The sequence below is a fragment of the Perca fluviatilis genome, chromosome 13, assembly GCF_010015445.1.
Source record: "Perca fluviatilis chromosome 13, GENO_Pfluv_1.0, whole genome shotgun sequence".
Classification (NCBI taxonomy): domain Eukaryota; kingdom Metazoa; phylum Chordata; class Actinopteri; order Perciformes; family Percidae; genus Perca; species Perca fluviatilis.
In genome coordinates this window covers 11,385,048-11,403,585 of record NC_053124.1, presented here as the reverse complement: position 1 = coordinate 11,403,585, position 18,538 = coordinate 11,385,048, and the positions used below count along the sequence as shown (strand labels likewise).

At 40.9% G+C, this 18,538-nt stretch overlaps 2 protein-coding genes across 3 annotated transcripts; one reads left to right on the top strand and one right to left on the bottom strand.

Annotated features, from left to right (window-relative positions):
• Positions 1 to 453: 453 nt before the first annotated feature.
• zgc:110239 (uncharacterized protein LOC550326 homolog) lies at positions 454 to 7,277 on the top strand. The gene is made up of 11 exons (XM_039819484.1): positions 454 to 625; positions 1,608 to 1,667; positions 1,758 to 1,850; positions 2,734 to 2,906; positions 3,524 to 3,785; positions 3,878 to 4,073; positions 4,218 to 4,411; positions 4,498 to 4,589; positions 5,922 to 6,083; positions 6,669 to 6,858; positions 6,967 to 7,277. The coding sequence occupies exons 1-11, from the start codon at positions 583 to 585 to the stop codon at positions 7,152 to 7,154; spliced, it is 1,653 nt and encodes a 550-aa protein (XP_039675418.1). The 5' UTR covers positions 454 to 582; the 3' UTR covers positions 7,155 to 7,277.
• Positions 7,278 to 8,215: 938 nt separating this feature from the next.
• Positions 8,216 to 14,648, bottom strand: si:dkey-166k12.1 (solute carrier family 22 member 13). Of its 2 annotated transcripts, XM_039819483.1 has the most exons (10): positions 13,813 to 14,648; positions 13,013 to 13,116; positions 12,341 to 12,495; positions 11,815 to 11,983; positions 11,517 to 11,631; positions 10,503 to 10,609; positions 10,194 to 10,405; positions 9,940 to 10,048; positions 9,620 to 9,832; positions 8,216 to 9,469 (listed from the first exon to the last, which is right to left on the bottom strand). In XM_039819483.1, the coding sequence occupies exons 1-10, from the start codon at positions 14,149 to 14,151 to the stop codon at positions 9,367 to 9,369; spliced, it is 1,626 nt and encodes a 541-aa protein (XP_039675417.1). In that variant the 5' UTR covers positions 14,152 to 14,648; the 3' UTR covers positions 8,216 to 9,366. The 2 variants fall into 2 exon arrangements, with proteins under 2 accessions (XP_039675417.1, XP_039675415.1); XM_039819481.1 differs by having other exon boundaries at positions 11,517 to 11,983.
• Between the last annotated feature and the right edge of the window lie 3,890 nt (positions 14,649 to 18,538).

Here is an 18,538-nt window from a genome sequence, read left to right as displayed (position 1 = left end):
ATCTGAGAATAGATGAGTGGTGTAGCCAGACTACTCCAGCGCTGACACAGCACTGTGGACACATAGGACTGGCCAGACTAACAAGGACCAAAGACATGGAGGCTTCTATTTCTGTTAGTCACACCACCTTTCCTGCTCTGCAAAGTCCTGTAAGTGACTAATGGACTGATTTTCCTACTCGAAACAATAAAAGCAAAACAATAAAAGCAACATTGACCATTAGTACCACAGGTTACCCCTCACACGTTACACAACTATCCAACATAACCTTTGGTCTCTGTTTGTACCACAGACTGTATAAAACTAGGTTTGTACCATAGGTTTGTACAAGGTTTTCCTAAACGCTAGCCACAGTTCTTGAGTCATATGACACAAATCACATGATTCACAATTTAAAAACCCACCTCTCGTGTCTGATTGGAGTTCACGCTTCCGCGCCACAGTGTGATTGGTTAACTTGCGGTTATAGCGAGTTATTTAGCTGTGTTTTGGACAGCTGTGTAGGTTGCATAGTCATGTGTTTTTGTTTGCTTTTAGTCTGACTGCTTTATCTCCCAGATTTCTGATCTAACGGTAGAAACTATGCTTTTGTACATTGCAGCTGTTCTTCTGTGGGCTGTCATAGGTAAGGGACAACATTTAATTTGCCACATCGTGTTTCCAATAACTGTTATGAAAGCAGCTAGCTAGCTATCTAGCTGTAAACTTTAATGTTATAACCAGGGTTCAAAATTAACTTTTTCGTCCCCCAGCCAAATGGCTAGTGAATGTTGAAATTTTACCAGCCACTCAAAAGATTACCATTGTTTTTTGGCTGGTGAGTGAAGCAAATCTACCAGACACTTGCATATTTTACCAGCATTTGGCTGGTAGATGATAATATGCTAATTTTGAACCCTGGTTATAACGGTCTTTTCATGCTCGCCATTGTTCAGGTTGCTAAAGAAATACTTTCAAAAATACGTACTTTACAGCAGTGTTAAATGCATATATACACGTATTCAAATTATAATGAACGTGTCTGCGTCTATCTCACATATGCTGATGAATAAAGAGAACGCCATGCCAAACTTCAGGCAAAAATAAGTTAATTTAGAGTTGAATTGCTTATCGTTGTAGCCGCATGCATCCTTAAATATAGCGTATAATACCGGACGAAGCTATAGCAACTAATCTTTGTTTCGTTATGCAACACACCATGCTAGCTACATTTTATTGACTAAAATATAACTATTTGTCATGAGCCCTTCTGTTACATCGTCGTTCCTTCAGTGGTCCCCTAGCTAAATACATTGTGAGGGATTGTGGACAGTAAAGGTCTGAACGCTCTTATGTTTGTACAAATAAATGGAACGCAGGGAGTTGCTTAACTTTCCCTGCAAAATGACTCTTAAAAGACGTCAGTACGTTGTCTTCTATTAAAAATGAAAGAATACAGAATTTACTAAATTACCACATTTTCTTGCCGATATTTGCTTTGACTCTTTGTAAGTGATAATAAGGACACGTCAGATTCCCAGTCACATTTTATTGTGTTTGTGTTTGAAACAAAATACTGAAAAGTTGTTTTTGGTAAAGCACATTTTAACACTTATGTTGGTTTTCAGCTACAGAGGGAAAAGCAGTCCCTTCCCTTCCAAATTTTGGGAACAGCTATCATGTCAAAGGTAAGCAGTACAACATCAGATTACACATTAAGGCCTCATTTCCCTCAGAATTTAGCCTAATCACGGTACTGTTTTACATTGCTATTGCAGGAGTGATTTCTCTGCCATATGCTGAGATCAAGGAGCCATTTGAGGCCTGGTTAGACCTAGCGGCAAAGTCCAGCCGAATAGACTATTACCATGGTAAGAAACCTTTTGACCCGTGGCTGTTTCGCCTAAACCTGACTCTGTATTTTCCCTGCTCTGCTGAATTAATGATGTGAAACTGAGAACCTGTTGTGGCAGACCAATGTGACCAGAGCAGAACGTAATCACTCAGTACATAAACCAAGAAGTGGAAAAAGAATGAATAAGCACTTTTGGGGAGCTTATTCTGTTGACTCGTGTTACATACTCATATGACTTTATGCCGGTTCTTTCCTGTCTCTTTTAAGCTAATTTTGTAAGTTGTGTATTTTGTATCCTTACCATCCCAAGGAAGTACAATGTCAGAATTAAAATTTCCCAATTATAAGTGGCAGTTATAATCACATATTGATAAGGTATTTATTAATGATTTCATCGCAACAGCAACAATTTTCAAAAAATGTTTATTGTACATTTCTGGGTGCTTTTACCAAATATTTTACTTGTGGACACCCTGTTGCTTTTAACCTACCTGTGTGTACCTAATGCCATGTTTACAATGGGTTTATCTCCTTGTGTTACAACTACGTATGTAACTGTATTTATTATTTAACATCTTCACCAGAAGTGGATAGAATAACTAACTAAAACATTACACAGTAGGTGCTCTGATGAAAACATTAACTTTACATGCAAAGATGTGGACAATTAAACATTAGTTCTGTAACATTTGAGTGAAATAAACACACACTTGCAGGTTGGGAGTTGGATGGATGGATGGATGGGAAGGGTGGCACTTTGTAAGGGTAAAACAAATATTGGGTATAAAATAAAGCGGTTACTTGTAAGTAAAGTAATGTATGGCTACATGTAATTTTACACTGAGATTTAAGAAGCTAAAAATGTCTTAGTTTAAATATCTCACATTGATCATCAACAGGCCAGGTGTCAACCTACCAGTTGGGGGCAGATCAGCAGTGGGGTGTTGCCTATAAAGTCACTCCTGAGACCACCGAGACGGAGCAGAATGTGATGAAGTGTTTCCAGGTCAACGGAACAAAGGATGAAGCAGTCACATCACAGGCGTCGTTGCCTGATGTGCAGGGCTTCCAGGTCTGAGATTGGAAAAACGTTTTGTGCAGTATTTGAACACCAAACCATAGTTTTAAGATTGATTTTATGTAACAATAGTCTTATCACCATAGTCCACCAAGTCTTTGCCGACCTTTAGCGGTTTTCACTGCATGGCACCAAGTCAGATCCTGCAGAAAAAGAATTGCTGAATTAAAAACTGCTAAATATCCTGTTGCAACGTATTCTGTGACTCACTAAAGTGTAAGAGTAGACTGAACCTGAGTAGACAGATTTTGTCTTGGCATTTCAACCATCACAGAGTCTAGTGTTACACTTCCTGACATGTAGACTTGAAAATTCCCGTAAAAAGGCTGCAGGTCTTCCCGAGATTCTGTTACTCTTACCCAGTTATTTACACTTAATGAGTGATATTTAAGTTGAGGGCTCGGGAAAACCGGGCTACATATTATAAAAAAAAACAAAAAAAAAAAAAAACAGAACAATTGCCATTATGCACTTTACAAAAAGACGCAATAGGGTTTATTGGAAATGTGTACCACTCATCTCCACCATGGACTCTTTTCAGATTTTATCTAACCATGATTAAAATAATACTCTGTATGCTCACAAGTCAAATGTTGATTCCCCTCCTACAGTTCCTGAGGATGGAGTACTACGGAGGTTCCCTGTGTGAAGTTTGGCAGAATGTGACCACTGTGGGTTTAAAGAAGAACACCTACACACTGTGGGTGACCCATTCAGAGAGAGGTGCAGATGGCAAGGAAGAGCCTGCCACTCCGCTCCATTATGAGATGATGGGTTACAACACGCTGCTGGGCTCACATTATGACAAATACTATGTGGACTACAAAGAGTTCAGCACCCATGTGGACCCTAAAGTCTTTTCGCTGCCTGAAGGTTTGTGCTCTGCTGTAGGTGCACACATCAAGATGTTATAGAAAGATTTAAAGAAAAGGCGGGGGGAAAAAAACCTTTTTGTTTTCCTGCAGGTATGAGCTGTGGCGGATTTCCAGGTCCTGGAGTGGAGCACCACTTGTTGGCCAATCCAATGAAAGAGCTCATCCACACCTCGGCATCAGGCCACTCACAGCAAATCTTCAACCATTTCAAGGACAAGTTCCAGCGTCGGTACGGCGATGAAAGAGAACATGAGAAAAGGGAGCACGCTTTTGTTCATAACCTTCGGTGAGAGGAACATTAAATACAAAGTTGTGTCCCTGCAGCATTACCAATTCAATCTTTTCTTAAAGGACATAATAGCTGTCCGGCACAGATGTATATGAAGTTTTAATTGAAGGGTTTCTGATGACTGTTTTCTTATTACTCTAGGTATGTCCACTCCAAGAACAGAGCAGGGCTGTCCTTCTCTCTGGCTCTCAACTCTCTTTCAGATCGCACCATGTCGGAACTGGCCACCATGAGGGGAAGGAAACGAGGAAAGACCCCAAACAGAGGGCTCCCTTTCTTCTCAAAGCTTTACGAAGGAGTGAACGTACCTGAGTCACTTGACTGGAGGCTTCACGGTACCTATATACAACATCAAATGTTAGCCAAAGATGCATCTCCCTGGCAGGACATCCTAGTTTTTAGCTCAACTCTGCTCCTGCAGGTGCTGTGACCCCAGTGAAGGACCAGGCCATCTGTGGCTCCTGCTGGAGCTTTGCCACCACTGGAGCAGTAGAGGGCGCTCTCTTCCTAAAGGTGAAAATGATAAATGGCAGCCACTGGCCACATCTTCTACTTGGCGCTACTTCCTTGTGCTCTTTAAAACCACAGATGTTCAGCATGGCGGCTCATTAGTTCATCTTTTGGTAGACTTGCATTGCCGCTACGTTTGGTGTTAATCTATTATTGGCGCCATTCTAAATATTTAAGACTAATGAGATGCAGCTTGAATGATACTTTGGCTGTAGGGGAGTGGGTCATTTATGCAGAGAAATACAGCACCCATGTCTGGGTAAAATGTGACATTTGGAGTCTGTATTCAGTAATTTTGGTAAAATATTTCTGCATATATCTGCATCTGATTCTCTTTATTTAAGATGCAGCTCTTTTGTCTCATGTGAGTGAAAAGAAGTCCTCTCCTTCAGAGGAGGGGAGGTTCCGCAAGACAATTTGTCGTGGCACTTCGCAAGGAAGAGCTCAAAGGCATTCCTTTCACAGTGTTGCCAAGCAACTTCGATCCAAACATTGGATGGTTTAATGGCACCCCGTTGAAGTGACTCTCTCACTTACACACTCTTGATTATTTTTTATTTATTTATATATATATATATTTTTTTTCTTTCTTTCTTTGGGCCAGTTGCTGTTTAATTGATAGGCCAATAATGGAGATTTCTAAGGAGGTAGTTAACCCACTGCAGAAAAAATGGGGAGAAAAAACATTTGGCAGGTAGGTTTTTTTAATAAAAAAATAAATATGGTTTTGGTTTAGAAGTGTGCTTCTGGGCGGAGGGTAATGTGTTGGTGCTTGCTATGTAATAAGAGAAAAGGAAGGGTATTATGAACTGATGATTTTTTTTATTTTATTTTTTTTTTTATTTAATAAAAGGAAATCAAGCAAATCCTACCATTTAACATTCAACCTTTAATATGTTTTACTAAAGTGTGAGACCACTGAGGGGGGAAGATTTATTAGCTTCTCTGTGGATGAGTACTCCACTGTTTATTTCAGTGTTCATCTTTGGGCCTTTGCCATCACGCAGCAGCAGGAAGTGACCTGCAGCACGGCACCCCTGTCCCCACAGGCAGGTTTATAAACAGAGCCGCTTCCCAGGGGCCAATTTTGAATGTACTTCTTTGTGATCTCACAGCGTCTGCCTAGCGACCTGTAGATGACAGCTGGTGTACAAATGTTAACTATAAACTTCGTTGTTGTGTCTCAAACCATCTGTTTTGTGTGCTTGTATTGTACTTCAGAGAATGTGATTCATGCAGAGGACAGGTTCGTAATCTGTGTGCAGAATGTGATCATGTTTTGCTCCTTTTTTTTATTTTATTTTTTATTTTTTTTTCTCTTTTTATTTTTTCCAGACGGGCTCCCTGCAGGTTCTGTCTCAGCAGATGCTGGTGGACTGTTCCTGGGGTTTTGGCAATAACGGCTGTGATGGAGGGGAGGAGTGGAGAGGATACGAGTGGATCATGAAACACGGAGGCATCGAGACAACAGAAACTTACGGAGCCTATATGGGAATGGTGAGATGATTCCGAGATGTGAAGGCTGAATCTGTTGAAGTAGAAGAACCTGTGAAGTCAAAATTGAATAGCACTTAATTGAGACCATTATGTTTGTTTTGTTTTTTTAAGAATGGCAGGCGACTGTGAGGGTGTTTCATTTTGGCTGACAAAATGAAACGCCCTCACACATGTGGTCCTCTATATTTGAGGTGAATGGTGCATAATTACCCATATGTCATTTTGGAAGTCTTTCTCTTAGATTAACTTTGGGATATTTGCCAAAATAAATCCTGAAAAGGAACCTTTGAGCTCATTTGACATCTTTATTGAGGCAGCGAAGCTCAGTTGGAAAAAAAAAAAAAAAATGTAAACCTTTTGAAACATGATTCCATTCGTCTGCACCCAATTATGTCCAAGGAAAATATATTAAGGGGCCTCAAGAAATGTTCTGACCAGTACAATGTGCCTCTGTGAATATTGCAATATCAGTTACTGTAACGTCTTTCCTACGTGGGACCCGTTTACGACAAGGATGCAGAATTGTTTCCAGTCCGCTGCACTACAGGGTTCATTATTAAATGTTCTGTCTCCCTCTCTCAACAGAATGGATTTTGCCATGTGAACACATCCCAGCTCACAGCACATATCAAGAGCTACACCAACGTGACATCAGGAGATGCAGAGGCCCTTAAGCTGGCGCTCTTTAAAAACGGGCCGGCGGCTGTCAGTATCGATGCTTCACATCGATCGTTTGTTTTCTACAGCCACGGCGTCTACTATGAACCGGCTTGTGGTAGGTTTACTTCTCACTCACACTTTTTACAGCAACAACGACCTTTCTTACAATATAAATCAGGCATCCTTCTTGTTTATTTTTTTTCTTTTCTTTTTTTTCTTTAAGGTAATACCACAGATGATTTGGACCATGCCGTGCTCGCAGTGGGATACGGCACCCTGAATGGGGAGCCCTACTGGTTGGTAAAGAACTCATGGTCCACCTACTGGGGCAATGATGGCTACATCCTCATGTCTATGAAGGATAACAACTGTGGAGTCACCACTGATGCTACATATGTTACACTGGCATAGATGGTGCCCATTTATGTGTATAACCAAATGTTAATGCCACTATGTGAGTGCCTGAGGATGAATGATGCCAAATAGGGCTGGGCGATATGGTGAAAATCAAATATCACATTTTTTTTTTTTTTTTTTAACAAATGCCTCTATAACAATATTGTAGTGTTGAATATTGGTGCTTTCACAAAATATTTACACAATGAGATTTTTGATAAATAATCATCAGTAATGTGGATATAATGACTAAGTGGGTAAAGGCAAATAATAGAACAGTTACAACAGTCTGGCAAGTTCAGATAATGACATCACTTTATTGTAATGCAGCCTTTAAAACCCATCTGTGTCATATTACGATATCCAAAATCTAAGACGATATCTAGTCTCATAACGATATCGATATAATATCGATATATTGTCCAGCTCTAACGCCAAATGCTGGATGTGGTTATCAAATCAAACTGAGGTACTTGGTGATAATGTGTTACACTGCTGTTGAATGGTGTCAGAGTGAAGTAAGATGCTGCACAACTCGCACGCAAAACAAGCCCGCTTTTCTTTTTTTTTAACTTGTTTTATTGCTTGTGGTACATAACTGCAGTGCCTTTCATTTCAGTTTTACAAAATACATGTTGTGACATTTTTTTTTTTTGTTGTGCTTTTATAATTTGTTGCATTCAAATGCACTGGTTAGGAATCAATGCAATAAAAAATTGGAAAGTTTTCTATTTGCTGGCTTCAGTGACCTCTCAGATTCATGCAGTTGATGACGGCAGTCTCTTTCTATTTTCAATATCCTTTTTTCTTTTTCTGGGTGATGAAGAAGACTCCTGTTCCTGAAATTTGGATTTTGAATACGTGTGTTCCAAAATGTTTGCTTCTTCAAACTTGCCGGAGCCGGGAAGCTACGCTACCCATTAGCAGCATTAGCAGCACCTGTGAGTTTATCATGTGACAGCGAAAACGCAAAAGGCACAAAGAGCAGTATGTCCTTTACCGGCTAACGTATGTCAAGATTCCGCATGAATATGGAGCGTCTACCCCAGTTAATGCAAATGAAAATTTCAAGCCAAAAGGAATACTTGGAATTGATGGTGGAGGTAAATATTCATGAAAAGGGACAAGTTTGTGAACGGGCAACACAGATTTTGATAATGAACAACTAAACCCATTACACACTGGGCCTTTAAACACTTACAATAAAAGTGAATTGTAAGAAATTCACAGATCCAAACCATCTTTGGGAGTCATTTTAAACCACATGCTGGGTGCCTGGGTAGCTCACTTGGTAAAGCAGGCGTGTGTGTGTGTGTGTGTGTGTGTGTGTGTACTCCTCGACATAATGGCCGCAGGTTCACCTCCGACCTGCGGCCCTTTGCTGCATGTCATTCCCCCCTTTCATGTCTTCAACTGTCCTATTTCAATAAAGGCCTAAAATGCCCAAAAACATAATCTTAAAAGAAATAAACACATGCCATACTATCCATAAAAACATACAAATGAGCTACATCAGTCTAAAAAAAAAAAAGGGTACATTAGGCTGAAAGTTAACTAGTACATGCAATCTTATTAGCTTTTCTTTCTCTTGGCTTGAGAATGAGGACATAGAAAACAAGTCAGTTTGTTCAATACAGCATTAAGATACACCTAAGGTATTCCACAAACAGTCCACAGACATGTTACACTTTTATACAAAAATATACAAGTGTTTTTATTTAATGCAAAAATGTAATAAATCCTTCAGTCCTGAAACATGAAGTCCTAACAATAGCTGCTTAAGGGGACTATGTGTACTGCATAAGAGAGGAAGTGCTAAAGTCGTCTTGTCCAATCTGATTCGTCAAATCAGCACAGGTTTAGAGATTTGAGCTCTTCAGATTTATCAATATATGAAATCTGTGTGTCTGCAAAGTCTGAAGGGGAACTATTTCTTCTGTCTCACCACATATGCAAAATATATCAAACCACTTCTCAAAATTTGTAAAATATAAAGGTGTAAACATCTGAGAAATGCACAAGATTATACAGGACGACTATTCCTGACTTTTGCGGGTGTTTACCTGTATCTGCTAAAACAGTAGGCTGTTGATTTATCCTGGAAGCACATAGAGCTCTTAATCAGATCCTGACATGTAATTGCATAGAGGATGTTATGTTACGTAAGTACTGTATCTGGTAACAAAGTTGAGGCTGTATAATATGTGAATAATAGAAAATGTGCAGCTTAGGCCTGACTGGCAAGACGTCTTAACTCCTGCTGCTCTTTGCTGTTGGCTGATTGGCTCGTGTCCTCAGACATCTCAGGGTTGTCCTTGTTGGGAGGCGACCTGTAGGAGACAAAACACTGAGCGGTTTGCAAAGGTTGGATCTTCACATGTGAACAACATGGCAGCGAGATGATATCCTGTTCAGGGTCATGGAGCATGGACGCATTGAAAGCCCAAAAAAGTAAAAAAAAAAACGTAACATTGTAATACCTCATGTCCCAGTTTTCTGCATCCTCCACAGTGTCAGGCAGAGGTCTGTCAGCAGTTTCGGGCAGTGCCAGGCCCAGGATAGCACCCAGCAGCGGGGAGATACCAAAGATGACCAGAGGTGTAGTGAGGCTATGGTCATGAAGCATGTTTATAATGGGAGCTAACACACCGCCTATCCTGGCAAACATACAGGATACACCTATTCCTGTTTGCCTGTAGGTAGACAAGGGGATAAAAGTTGTAGGTATCACCCACAGAGACTTTGGGATCATGTGTGGATGAAAAAAGTAATAAAAACTGTACAGAAAGACATGTCTTACCGAAGCACAGTGGGGAATATCTCAGCAGTGTACACATAGATCACAGCAAAGGAAGCTGTTATACCAAACTTCCCTACCATGGCAAGACCAGTTAGGACATTGGGATGATCTACAGACAGATGGAGGGAAATTATCAGTGATTGAATACATTTAAGTCAGTTATTTGAGGATGAGATGAAAAGCTGATGTTTCGAAGGTTTGGAGAACGTTCACAGTCCTGTCAGAACACAACAAAAACACAGTGTCCAACCAACCTGCAGGGACAGCGAGCATGAGCAGACAGGCGAGACCCCCAACAGCCAGGAATCCGCTTTGGGAGAGTCGGCGACTGAAGGGCAGGACAAGCAGGACGAGAGAACGAGCCGGGATCTCAATCAACCCGAACACAAACTGGGTCAGGTAGAGGTTTGTCCCTAACTTGGACACGCCCAAAGAGAGGCCGTAATACACCAGCACATTCACAAACCTAGGGTGCAGAGGAGAAAGAGAAAGAAAATGGTCAAAGGAATATAGAATGATTTGTTATTGACATAAAACAGACATACACACGCAATTTAGCCTACCAGATGTAGAACAAGATGATAGTCCTCTTCCTCATCTGAGGTGTTCGTACTAGATCCATTGCTGAATAACTTCGCTTTCCTCCATCCAAAATCTGACACTTCTCAACCTGGACACACGAAAACAAAAACATTCAAAAGATAAGGCTGGTGTGGTGATATTCTACATTTCTCTTATGTTTATCAAATGCAACAAAAATACCACCCAGAGTGGTATCAATCTTCTCAACTTACTCTTGGCAAGATTTACATCTGCATTAGGAAACATGGACTTGGGTATAGAGAAGTATTGAGAGATGGACTTCACATTGTTGGTTTTGGTCTTTTTTTATGAGTTAGATAGATAGAGATACTTTATTTATCCAGAAGGAAATTAAGGTGTCCAATAGCTTATACACATCATACATACACATAGGCACACAGACTTATGACATCCACGTACACATACATACTCCAAAAATACAAAGGAAGATATCAATAGTGTGCCCTTACAGTAAAGTTAGATTGTAGCATGTTTAAAGGAGCGGTGTGGAAAAAATGCAGAAATGTGCAATGGTATCATGGTGCAAGAGAGTTTGTTGGCAATAATAAAATATATATAGTAACACCATCCTTATCCTTTTACAAAATAAGTCATACTGCATGTAGTAGACAAAAAATACATTTGAACAGCTTAGATCAGTGGTTCCCAAACATTGTCATGTCAAAGACCCCTAAACTGGCACAAATAAGACCACGGACCACCATTTGATAATATTTTGTCCCAGGGGCCCCCATCTGATAGGAGTTTTGCTTTTAAGATGTTTTATTACAGAAAGTGTATAAAAAAAACCATGACCAAAATACATTCTGTCATTGTGTTACTTATGGATGGAATTAAAGTGAAAATAATGATTCCCGTTTTTGCTGGGAACCCCCTGGAACTCCCTCAAGGACCTCTGGGTGTCAGCAGACCCCACATTGGGAACCACTGGCCTAGATAGCACAATAGGGTATAGTAAATGCAGAGAGACACACTTGTACAGCAGGAGGTAAGACCCGGCCATTAACGAGTGCTGCCTTGCGGAGGAGTGCGATGGCTTCCTCCATCCTGTCGTTGGCTAACAACCATCTGGCAGACTGAGGAAGCACCCTGACAGGAGATAGAGAGAGCATGACAGTAGACAGGGAGAGAAGGGAGACGAGAAAGAGTGGACAGAGGCAACGGAAATTGCCAGAAATAAGGGCAGAGGATAAAATGTGGATCACAAAGAGGGTATTCATGTACTCAATACACAGTGGATTTAATGTGCAGATGCTCATTGAATTTTCCCACCATATATAGAAGATGAGCAGGAAGCCTGGGGCTGATATAGCCAGTTGCAACTTTCTCCAGTCTCGTATCAAGTACGCTATGCCTGCTAGCAGCATGTAGCCCAGACCAAAGGCGTAGTCGGTGAAGATACCGGCTAGCATGCGCCTCTTGGTGCACGTCCACTCAGTGCCTTTGAAAAAACAGTGCAGGGTTTGGAAGGGGAGGAGGGGAGGAAAGGAGAGGTGAGGAGGAATCATGGGGAGAGGGTGAAACTGAGGTTGTGGTGTGGAGCTTTAAGGTAAGTAGAAGGAGTGGCAAGGGTTGGATTTGTGGGATTGGGCAAAAATAGCACAATAAAGCATGAGCCATTACACCTCAAGTACAATATCTGCAGATCTGACAGATGAAATTACTCCTTCCTCTGACTGATACTGAACAGTTGTGCTTGCCAGTGTCGTCTGTTTGTTATCCAGTTTCCATCATCCATATGTGAGGAATCTAAACATGCTACAAAATAGTCTGCTTCAAATCTGTGTTTTGTTAGTACCAAGTACAAAGGCATTGATGATGACTCCGGAAACCGTGGTGCCAACCAGAAAGCGAAGAATCACATAGACGGAGAAGTTCGGTGCAAAGGCCACAGCGACTCCAAACCCAGTCTGAAGAGCGATGGACAGCAGCAGGATGAAACGCCGGCCGTACCTTGCACAGAGAGAGGAGTAAACAGGAGTTTGCACAAGCATAAATGAAAGCATAAGTGAACATTGTGACAGGGTAAGACCAGGCTATTCAGGTCAGTGTTAGTGTGTGACGACTTCCACACATTGCCAACACACACCTTCAGGAATTTCAGTAGTATGTGAGAGTTTAAGTGTCCCGTGAACATGTACATTTCTGTCATACAGGAGAAAAGCAGTTCATATTTTATGACGTAAAAGTGTACAATTTTTCACAAGATGTTTAAGGTACAGACATCAACTATAAGCTTAATTGAACAATGTCGGTCTTCAGTGAAACCGTGTCAGTCAAACCCTAGTGTGTAACTTCAGCTCTTCAACTCAACAGCATGACTTCCACTTCTCACAAATGTATACCAAATGCCAAAGACTCCACATGTGTCTGCCCCTGCAGCCATGCTTTAAAACTAAAGGGTCTGGCTGTGTGTTTTATTTGTACAAAGTCAGAGGCTCCAGGCTAAAAAAAGAGCAACAAAGCCTACCTGTCAGCCATGGCTCCAAACAGCACAGATCCCACCAACAGGCCAAACATGTAGATAGACGAACCGAGACTGTTTAGTCCAGCTTTGTTACACACCAGGTCCCACTGGTAGAAGGAAAAACCAAAGAAGCATGAAACAAACCTTTTACTTTTCATTCTAATAGACTGATGAGTGTGCGAGTGTTCAAGCAGGAGTCACTTGTGTGTCTACTCCAAAGTGAGTCCATATTGACATTATAAAATGTACCAAGGCTGCATTCCAGCTGGACAGAGCAAAGGCTGCAGGTTTCCTATGTTGCAGTTGATTTAAAGTAAAATGAATTGTAACTGTCATTGGGGAAATGAGAATATGCAACACTAGAGAACAAATATTAATAGAAATGGCTCCTGCTTTATTGAGCTTCCCTGTGTCAAAACATAGCTTTATAGAAGTAGTTTGGGGAGTTCCCTTCTTTGCTTTCTTGACGAAAGTTAGGCACCCATGGCTCCCTAGAAGGTTAATCGGGCCTTGTATGGTACTCGGTTGATCTGCTATCACAATTATATAAGGACTTTGTGTGTGTAATCCCTGTGTGGCCTTGATACTTTGTGATATAGTCCACTTTTGTTTTTGTTTTGTTTGTTTTTAATAAGAAATTCTCCCAGACTTGGGTTGTTATCATGCAATAGCAGTAAACGGATGATTCATTGTGAGTGGACAACTTATTCCGCTAGTTTCCACGCAGGAGCATGAATTATTAAAGTTGCATACTTTTCATCTCTGATTAAACAGATGTGCACATCAACAGCATCCTACTGTACCTCGGTGACTGTTGTACTCTGGAAAGTCTCCTTGCTGTACACCCATCCCTGGCTACATGGGACGCGCTCAGTCCGGTTGCTCTCCAGCAGATCATCGGATGAAAAGCAGGAGGAATCCGAGAGGCTGAAGTTCAGGCTGAGTGTACCGAGAAAATGGGATTGATTCCCGGCCACTGAGATCGAGCTGTCCCGGCAGTGGTGGGGCGGCGTGGATCCAGTAAAGATGCTCACCATCATATGGAACGCGAGGAGGATCTGGGGTAAACAAATCCATATGTACAGAATTTTCTGATATTTGCCAAAGCCTCCGACGGCAGAGAGGATCTGGTCGAAATTCATTTTTGGGAAATATAGGTCAATCTGGAGGCTCTATTCCAATGGACCAACCAGTGGGAAGGAGGCGCAAGGCTGACAACAACTGGTAGTAAACATCCACCAGGCAATAACTCAGAGGGGCGAAGGGGAGCTGTGGAGTGTTGTTCAGGAGGTAAACAGTCTACATCAATTCCCATGTGCTTCCGTAGTCAGTCCAGTTTACAACAGTTACCAACATGCATCTTTATCAGTCTCGAAATGACCTGAAGAAAACACCACCTGCCTGTCGACACGTCTCACCTTGCTGCATGCAGTGCAATCTATTCTCTCCAAACCAGGGTTCACACAAGTCGATTAAGTAAGGTCTATCAGTTTTTCCCCCCAAATAATGTGGAAACCAGACAAACATCAGCTTCATGCATGGGAAACTAAATGCTAAATTTTCCTCGTTAGATCCGTTGTTCAAAATGTTAGAAAGTGAAAAAGTGAACAAAGTGCCAGTATGTATTGATGCTGTTGTTTTCCACACGACGCTAAATCTGTAGAAACCACACCCACGTTGGCAGCAGGGGGCGCGAGTAGTGATGTAGACCTAGCGCTCTTTATATATAGCCTATATATATATATATATATATATATATATATATATATATATATATATATATATATATATATATATATATATATATATATATATATATAGATAGATCTCTCTCTCTCTATATATATATATATAGGCCTATATATATATATATATGAAGGGCGCTATGTAGACCTATCCTTTACCGTAGGTACATGGCTAACATAGTCTTATTACATAAACAAAAAAAAAAACACAAAAGACGCTCAAATGCAAGAGTCTCTGTGATCCTTTAGGCAAATTAATTTATTATGAAGCTTATTCTTCATTGAAATCATTTAAGCATCAATTGCACGTGCTGCCATTCACCATGTTGAGTAGGCTACCACATTGTTTATGTGTGGCACACAACATATTAATGTGCAGCTAAAGGTGCGTTTTGACACATGTTCTGGGGTCTTTCTAAATCAGAAGAAACTAAGGTTCATTCAGCCCATTGTTGTGTGTGTTTCCACCCCGGAAGATTATGCAAATCAGTCCGCTGACATCCGAGCAACGTGATAGAATGAGGAGCTGAAAACCAGCCCTCTGCTGTCATCGGCTGTTGGAAGTTTGAATTACAGCGAGATTTGCAATTCATTCTGTCAAGAAGGAAACATCTGTCAGAATGGCCTATGTACTCTCCTTCTCTAGGGTAAGGTAGCTCCTTCTGTCAGGTAGGAAATATCTATCAGAATGGCCTTCTGTAAAAATGTGGTTAAAAGTAGGGTATGATGGATATAACTACATTTGTAGAGGAAGATGCCATTCTGATAGATATTTCCTACCTGTCAGAATGAGCTACCCTACTTTCACTACATTTATAGAGGAAGTAGGCCATTCTGATAGATATTTTCTACCTACCTACCTACCTTTTTACCTAAATTGATATGCGGACCGGATCAAAATTTGGGAGGGGCCTGATTTGGCCTGCGGGCCAGTTTGAAACATGTGTCCTAAAAGAATGAGCTACCCTACTTTAACACAATTTACAGAGGAAGTAGGCCATTCTGATAGAAATGTCCTACCTGTCAGAATGAGCTACCATACTTTAACTACATTTATAGGAGGTAGTTGTCCATTCTGATAGATATTTCGTACTTGACAAATATTTCTTACCAGCAAACATGCCCTTTTGGGACCCATGTGGCACCATTGTGGGCAGAAAAATAGGCCCAGAGTGGGCGGCCCACAGTGGGCCCCATTACTGTCATGTGCCACACTTTGGGGCCCATTGTGTGCCCGCACATTGGGCCACATTGTGGCACTGTGGGCACAATACTGTACATTAAATAATATATTTACATCTATCTATCTATCTATCTATCTATCTATCTATCTATATATATATATATATATATATATATATATATATATATATATATATATATATATATATATATATATATATATATATATATATATGTGTGATATATATATATATGTGTGTGTATAGACTACCAAGACCAGAGAATAACACAAAAAAGGGCCCCACAGTAGCACAAGGTTACTGTAAACTCACTGTGTTGAACCATAGAGTGTAGGGAATAGCTGACTCAGCCATGTTATTCTAGTTATTCTCTGGAGAACAATGACTTCTCTCTCTTCAGTCTAGCTGATCTAGTGGGAGGCAATCACTGCAGATTCATGGAAATTGGTTTTATATTTTAGTCAGTGTTCAATTTAAAAAAATACAGCTGCCTTCATATAGCACGCTGTTTCGGTGGAAGGATATTTGTATGCATAATAACCCACCTTCCTGCTGGGGTATAATGTCTAGGCTATGTTGATACAATGTAGTAATAGCCTAACAAATGTTACATTACTAGTACAAATTGTGAAAGATTGAAATACCCAAATACATTGGATGATTTGGAAGTAGGTTTCCAACTACATGTCTGTTATAAACGGTATCGCCTGTTCCCTTCCTGTTGTGGGTGCTCATGACGTCACTGATGCTCGAGCCAGAAGGTTTGGGTGTCTGGATCATGGATGGCAGCTGGGAGAAAAACTGTCAAGTCAGATAGAGTTCGTCAGGAAGCGGTTAGAAACAAAGCGTTGCTTTTAAAATTAAAAGCACAGCAAGTCTATTCCCAATTTACAAAACAATATAGAAATAAAAAGACTGGGCTAGTGAAATCTTGAGGTGTTCATATAACCAATAACCATATCAGCACACAACACATTTGATCCTGTAGCCTATAGACATTAGAGCTCCTTTACCTTAGTTTTTAGTTGTGGACTATTGGAAATTCTTTATAGCTATGCTATGCTATTATTGTTATGCTATACTAAGAAAATTGAGGTAAAACACAACATATATCTTTTTTTTTTTTTTTGATCCTTCAAAATAAATTTAACAATTAAAACATTAAAACTATAAAAAAAAATCTGATTTTATTTTGAAGGCGGTGACCAGAAGTGTTATTGTTCTCCGCCTGGCTGACTTCACAACGATGAGGGAGGCTCCGGAGAGAGTGAGAGACAAGAGAGAGAGGCAGAGGGAGATGGCTGAAGGGAAGAAAGAGTGGACCGGGTCAAGAGCGACTTTGGAAACCAAGCTTATGTGACCTAGATGGTCCAGAGCTGTCAGCGCTGTGGAGCGAGTCCAGACACAGAAATATCACAGCGATCCGCCCGGCCTTTGCACACAGACTGTTTGACAGGGACCGTCTCTACCATCCGAGGGACAATCATCAATATCTGAAGGATTTACTCAACTGCACCAGAGTCCCTTTTGGATATCTGACAAAGAAAACGCTTTGGATCAGTCACTATCCTGAGTGTGAGTAGGCTATGGCTATGTACCGGGGGCTGCTTCACAAATGAGTGGTTTTAATGGCGATGTCATGCATCATAAGGTCAGCTGATCATGTTCTGGCACTTATTGTGTTAAAACCGCGACCTGCTAATGTAGACGAAGCCACACCCTCAGACAGCATTCAAATAACCAGCAATAACATTGTTTATGCGTTAATGAGCCTTGGCCTATTTACTGGGGATGCTGTCAGCAGAAGCAGCAGCACCATCAGCAGCAGCAGCTCCTGCATTCACTGCAGGACAGTAGTCATAGTTTTTACTGTATCCAATAAGCTGTTGGGCCGTGTGCAAATGCCTTTTAAGACATATCGATTTACTGCTTTTATTTTGCATTATTTAAAAAGAACAAACACCCTGGTTTGAGGTTTCTCATCCTGAGATCATCATTTTGCTCCGTTTTTTTGAAAACCTGACGAGGAGGAGTTTTTACAAGTGGGGGACAAGTTGGGGATGGTGATTTGGGAGTGTTAGAATGCATGACTTTTAATCCCAAATCTGCATGTGGCTGTGTTGGCAGTTTGAACCTGGAATTATCTTTCATTCACACATTATGTAATTGTGGAACTGCCCATTGAAAAGGGTTTGACATGCCAAAGAAATTTACACCAACACACTATAGTCCAACAGAGAGTGAATACAGCTGCCGCAATGGGAAAGACATCCCAAGGTTGTAGTGCTGCTACACAGAAAACAGAGTATATGTGTGTAAACGGGTCTGTTCACCTTTATGTGTTGGTATGGACATGCATGTGCTTCAGTTGTAGGAGCATTTGATGTCAGATGCACTCATCCATTACCAGCTATCTTTTATCTTATGCAAGTACAGAGACAACCACAACCACCCATTCATGCAACGGGCTACAGAGCACACACAGGACACTTATGCATATGCACATAAACCTGTTGTCTGTTTCTATTGATATTCTCCTCTGTGTGCCACATCACAGGCTGTTTGATCAGACACACAGGTGA